This window comes from Mandrillus leucophaeus, unplaced genomic scaffold, assembly GCF_000951045.1.
Source record: "Mandrillus leucophaeus isolate KB7577 unplaced genomic scaffold, Mleu.le_1.0 Scaffold206, whole genome shotgun sequence".
In the NCBI taxonomy this organism is placed as follows: domain Eukaryota; kingdom Metazoa; phylum Chordata; class Mammalia; order Primates; family Cercopithecidae; genus Mandrillus; species Mandrillus leucophaeus.
In genome coordinates, this window is record NW_012102099.1 from 291,942 (window position 1) to 298,228 (window position 6,287).

The 6,287-nt window shown below is 55.7% G+C and overlaps 1 protein-coding gene across 1 annotated transcript in view; it reads left to right on the plus strand.

Moving 5' to 3' along the window:
• SUN5 (Sad1 and UNC84 domain containing 5) overlaps nt 1–5,323 on the plus strand; it is an 18,589-nt gene extending 13,266 nt beyond the window's left edge. Inside the window, exons 10-13 of the mRNA XM_011979763.1 lie at nt 1,324–1,439; nt 3,189–3,356; nt 3,920–4,006; nt 5,146–5,323. Coding sequence (XP_011835153.1) covers nt 1,324–1,439; nt 3,189–3,356; nt 3,920–4,006; nt 5,146–5,292 — 518 coding nt within the window. The 3' untranslated portion in view covers nt 5,293–5,323. The remainder of the gene's footprint in view (nt 1–1,323; nt 1,440–3,188; nt 3,357–3,919; nt 4,007–5,145) is intronic.
• The last annotated feature ends 964 nt before the right edge of the window (nt 5,324–6,287 follow it).

A 6,287-nucleotide genomic window follows, 5' to 3' on the forward strand; every position in this document is an offset into this window, starting at 1 on the left:
GGTGAGGTATGGGGACGGGGTGGGGTATGGGAGACGGGGTAGGGTGGGAGAGAGCACAGGAATCCATAGACCCTCCACGTTACAGAAGATCTATAAAGCCCCTACTATGTGCTCGGGCTGTTCTCGGCTTTACCTCTCCACCGCCCCCACCCACCACTCTTCTCCAAACCCGGTGCTGGGCACACAGGTCAGCAGGACAGAGCCATCCCCACCCCACAGTCAAGAATCAGTGCTTTGGCTGGGTGCGGTGGCTCACACCTGTAATCCCAGCACTTTGGGAGGCCGAGGCAGGTGGATCACCTGAGGTCAGGAGTTCAAAAACACCCTGGCCAACATGGTAAAACCCCATCTCTACGAAAAATAAAAAAGTTAGCCAGGCGTGGCTATGGGCACATGTTATCCCAGCTACTTGGGAGGCTGAGGCAAGAAAATTGCTTGAACCCGGGGGGCGGAGGTTGCCGTGAGCCGAGATTGCACCACTGCACTCCAACCTGGGCAACAGAGCCAGACTGTCTCAATAAAAAAAAAAAAAAGAATCAGTGCTTCCGGAAGAATAAGGCAGGTGGCGAGGAGGGAGGGGACCTGGGCCGAGAGGCCTCCCACTCGGGAGAACATTTGGGCTGAGACTTGCTGAGGAGAGAAAGTATTCCAGACCAAGGGAGGCTGTGAGAAGGCAGGTGACAGCCATTCAGGGACAGCCGGGAGGAGGCGAAGTATGGGCTGCAGGCTTGGGGCGCAGACCCCTACCAGGCAGCACCGCCAACTCGGGCACCCCAGGATCAGTGAAATGTGGGGTCAGATAGTGTCAGCCCAGCCCCTGAGTGATGCGGGGCCTCACTTAGCCTCCCAGAGCTGGAATTTCCTCCACTACACAATGGGTATCGGTCGTCATCACAAGGCTGTTACATGGGGAGCGCTCACCCTGTGCCAGGCACTTTGGGAAACGTGCTCTGATGGCTCATCTCAGCGCCACAGCAGCCCTATGATGTGAGGGCCATTGCCACCACCATGGCTCTGCTAATAATAGCCACCATGAGAATTGCTTGAACCTGGGAGGCAGAGGTTGCAGTGAGCCGAGATCGCGCCACTGTACCCCAGCCTGGGGACAGAGCAAGACTCTGTCCCAAAAAAATAAATAAATAAATAAATAAATAGCCACCATGATTACCATTATTAACATGGCTGTAATCCCATTTCCTAGAGGAGAACAGGACCAGTGACTCATCCAAAGTGCTCACCCGGCACATAGTGAGGGCCCGTCAGTGGGCCCCTCCACCAGGCAGAAGCCCGGCTGCTTGACTGAGACCCTCTTCTCCTATACAGGGGCCAGCATTGACTTTGAGCACACATCAGCCACCTATAACCATGAGAAGGCCCACTCCTACTGGAACTGGATCCAGCTGTGGAACTACGCACAGCCCCCAGACGTGATCCTCGAGGCAGGGGGGATGGCGGGAGATGGGACAGCGGCAGGGGAGTGGTCTGGGCAGGGTTTGGGGACAGGAGCTGGCAGAAGAGGTAGGGGGTGGGAGCAAAGGGAGTGGGGGCAGGGGCGGGGTTAGAGGTAGGAGCAGGAGACATGCAGGGGCAAAAGCAGGGAACAGAAGGAGGGGGCTATTGACAAGGCAGGGGCTGGGAAGAAGGCAGGGGGCAGGAGGTGAGAACAGACAGCAGGGGCTGCTGGGGCTAGGGTAGGAGTGAAGCAGAGGGACAGCTTGCCTTGGCATTGGAAGAGACCCCACCACTCAGCCCTTAAGACTTGAGGGTCAGAGAAACCTCAGGACTACACTGGGCATGGACCCATCATAGACCCATTTTGCAGAAGAGGAAACTGAGGCTCAAAGAGCCAGGTCACTTGACTGCAGCCACACAGCTGGTCACTAGTATGTAGCAGAGCCAGAGTTCAAACCTGAACTCCTCACCCTTCCAGGATCCTGCCTCACAGATGAGGAAAATGAGGCCCAGAGAAGGAAAGGGCTTGTCCTGGTCACAAAGCAGGTGCCTTCATTCAGTGAACACCAGCTGAGAGTCTCATCCCAGTGGCCGACCCTGGGTGATGCCAGAAGGTCACAAGCCACTCATCCGTGGGTTCTACCTTAAGGAGCTCCAAGATCTTGGCACTTGAGGTCAAGCTGGGGTATTGACCTTGCTCAGCTTGGACGGGGCGAAGGGCTTCCTGGTAGAGGCAGCCAAGGACTAGCAGATCTGCAGGCAGAGAGAACCCAGGGGCACAGGCCAAGCACAGGGCCCGGGAGTGCAGGGTGGTGCCCACATCCAGGCTGGGGCAGGGGTATGGGGGGCAGTGACTGGGTTGCAAAGCGCTGGCTACCGTCAGGTTTGGAGCAGTAGTGAAAGGCAGCCTAGGCAGGACTCTGCCCCTCCTGGGCCCTCTCCCTGCTCCGGCCTGACTGAGCTCTCCAGGTCCCCACATCATCGAGCCTGGTTCGCCCCTGGTCCTTTCCTGTGCTGTTCCCTCAGCTCCCTTTCCCAGCTGGCTCCTCAACTCCCTTGGCCCCAGCTCCTCAGGAGGCCTTCCCTGACGCCCACAGCCCCCTGCACCCCTGGGCTAGCATCTACTGTTCAGATAAGGACTGTCCATGCCACGGCTCCAAAGGCTCAGAACCCACCGAGTAATCGCCTTTCCTGGGTGATTTCCGTCAAACCTCTTTCTCTCCCTGGGCCTGTTTCCCCTCCTGTGGGGCAGGAGATTGTGATAGTTAATGGCAAGTTCCAAGGTCAGATTCCCTGGGCTGCACTTCTAGCTCTGCATGGCCCTGGACCAATCATTGTCCTGCTCCCCCAACTCAGTTTCCTCACCTTCAAAATGGGGATAGTGATGGTGCCTAAGTCATGGGGTGATTGTGAGACCATGTAAAGAATAATGGGAGGGATGAATGAATGAATGAATGAGTGAGTGAGTAAATTAATGAATGAATGGGTGCCAATGGGGAGCGGGTGGAGGCTGGGAGGCCCCAAGCAGGCCCCTCCCTTACTGCATTGAACTGAGGTAAGGCTTACCCCTGCATGGGCAGTCAGGAGAGCTTCCTGGAGGAGGTGGCACTTGAGCCAAGCTTTGGAGACAAGAAAGGACTGGCTTACCCAGGAGGGCCCAGGAAGTGCAGGGGATCAAAGGTGGGATGACCCCCCTACCCACCCAGCATATCCCTTATTGTACTTGCCTCTTCTAGCCCAACGTGACACCTGGCAATTGCTGGGCGTTTGAGGGTAACCGCGGCCAGGTGACCATCCAATTGGCTCAGAAGGTCTACCTGTCCAACCTCACACTGCAGCACATCCCCAAGACCATCTCGCCATCAGGCAGCCTGGACACTGCCCCCAAGGACTTCGTCATCTACGTGAGCACTCCCCTGTAGGGAGCTATGCTTAGCTAAGGGGACAACCTTCCAACAGTGGTATTCCAGGCCTGGGGTAAGCAGCGTCTACACAACGCATGCAGGCTGGAGGGGCTGGATGCAGCTTGGTTGGGGCTGGATGCAGCTTGGTTAAGGCTGGAAGTGGCCAGGGCTGGGGTCTGATTTTAGCCTTCAAGGGTAGGGGATAAACAGCTACTCTATTTCAAACCCAGCTTTTCAGAGCTAAGATAATCTTCAGAGACCATGGAGCCCCCATTTTGCTAAGAAGGTCCGAAGCATTATCTGAACTATCTTAGTAAAATAAGGTCCAGAGAAGGATCAGGGAAATCCTACAAGTCAATGGCAGAGCTAGAAATAGACCCTTAGCCTCTGACTCCCAGGCCAATGCTCTTTCCTGTTCATTACACTGTGCTGCAGTGAAACGGTGCCCAAAGAGGTAGTGAGCTCCCATCCTGGGGAGTGTGCAAGTCTCCACTGGAGAGGGGAGACACCCTCTGAAGGCCCTGCTTGTATCTGACACTATCACCTTGGTTCTGGTTCCACAGGGCATGGAGGGCTCCCCCAAGGAGGAGGTGTTCCTGGGGGCATTTCAGTTTCAGCCAGAAAGCATCATCCAGATGTTCCCACTCCAGGTACCCGCGAAGAGCCGCCTGTGCTGAGCACCTGCTGAATGCACAGTGTGTAGTCTGTACCCAGGGCCCCCTCTTCATCCCCCAGTATCGCCAGGAGGTGCCCAGTCATGACTAACCTGTTTGACAGACAGGGAAACTGAGACTCAGAGAGTGGGAGCCGCTACCCAGGACCAAGTGGGACTCCAGGGAGATCCCACCGCCTGTGGCCGTGTCCCCTTTTCTCTGATGCGCCCGGGAGCCGTCTTGCTGCGTTTCTTCCCAGAGACAGCAGACATTGAGCAAGAGGTTCCCATTGGGCAGGGGCTGCTGGTTCCAAAGGCAGAGTCTCCCTAGTGGGTGACCCCATAATCAGCACCTGATCCAACCACAGGTGGGGAAACTGAGGCCTGAAGGAGAGGGGTTTGGAGACAGAAGCAGGTCCGGAGGAGTGACCACTGGAATGGCCCTGGGGCTTGACAGGGCGAATGTTCAGGCTTAGGAATCAAACCCATACTGGCCTGAGTCTCGGCCCAACCACAAATTATGTGTGAGCTTGGACCAAGCCCTGCTTCTCTGGAGCCTCAGTTTCCCCTTCTGTCATTCCCTGGGAGGTTGAAACCATCCAGTGAAGGCCAAGCCTGCCCCACTTTTTGCACTAGATAGGGAGAGTAATAAACACAGGCTCCACCCCCTCTTGCTTGGCAAAAACGGGGAGGGGCCTCACTTACAGAGCACTTACTATGTGCCAGGAGTCTATGGGTGAGCCGCCTCTGTGACTGATTCGCTTCCAGAGGCCGCCTGGCCCCCAAATCTCATTTCATGCCCATGGCAATCCTGGGAAGCAGATATTACCACTCCCATCTTATGGGGTAGGGGGCAGGGCAGGAGTGGAGGACTGAGGCCCAGAAAGGGTGGAGGTTTGCCCAAGATCCCACAGCACCAAGGCTGGGACATTTCCTCACCCATAGCGTGTCCGTCCTTCTGACCTCAGCATCTTCAGTAAGAACTCCTGAATATCGACTTGTTGTGAGGCCTTGGGACGGTCCATCCTCCTCTCTGGGCCTTAGTTTTCCCACCTATGAAATGGGAAAGTTCCCACCTTTGGACAGGCAGGGTGGGAGTCTATGGGTGAGCTGCCTCTGTGACTGATTCTCTTCCAGAATCAGCCGGCCCGGGCTTTCGGTGCGGTCAAGGTGAAGATCTCAAGCAACTGGGGGAACCCAGCCTTCACTTGCCTGTACCGCGTGCGAGTGCATGGCTCTGTGGCCCCGCCCGGAGAGCAAGCCTCACCAGAACCCCTACCCTGAGAGAGATTAAAATTTATTCTTCACCCCCAGACCAAGGCTGAGTGTCTTTTGGCCCCAAAGAGAGAGAGTGGGCTAGCCTTTGACCTCTGAGCATTTGATGGTTAGCAATGGCTGATCCCATGCCGGGTGCCCAGGCACCTTCTCAACAGCCCCAGGAGACCCCATTCACAGATGGGGACAGTGAAGGCTCCAAGCAGCAAACTGACTTGCTGCAGGTGACAGCCAACAAATGGCAGCTCCAGGATTCAAACCCAAGCAGTCTGACTCCTGTACGTGAGAAGTCTTTCTTGCTTCAAGTTAAGCTCTGTCCCCAAACTATGTGTGACATCGGTCAGCACCCTACCCTCTAGGAGCCTCGGTCTCCCTAGCCATAAAATACGGACAGGATTATGGTTATTGTGCCACACAAGGTGATAGATCAGAGGTCCCAACCCTACCCACTGTGGAGTGTTTCAACATCATACTGACAATTTACTGTGTGACATTGCGCAAGTCAGACACCCGCTCTGGACTTCAGTTTTTCCAGGTATGTAAGTATTGTTTCGCAAACTTCAGTCACTCATATTTTGTCCGTGTAATCTTTGCCATAGCTAAGGTCCCTCCTGCTCTAGCATTGTCTTGAGAGCTTATAGAGGTGCTAAAAACAGTGCCTATTCCTGGTACCTACAGCAGCTGTGTGCACAAGGCTCTCAGCACAGAGCATGACACACGATGGGTGCTGGGTAAATGATCCTCGAGGTTATTGTCAACCTCTGGCCCCAGACAAGTGATAGGAGGCCTAGTCCTCTGGGAGGGGCTGAGCTCCAGAATAGGGCAGACTGGCCCAGCCGGAATGGCAGCAGGAACTGGAGCCTTCGAAGGAGGGAATTCCTGGCAGGCAGGGGCAGGGAAGTGGAGATGCTGGCACAGGGCCAGCTGGGCATTAGAAGGGTGGACAGATCACAAATATGCTTGTCTCCAGGGAGGGCACCCTGCACCAGCCTGCCCTGCTGCAG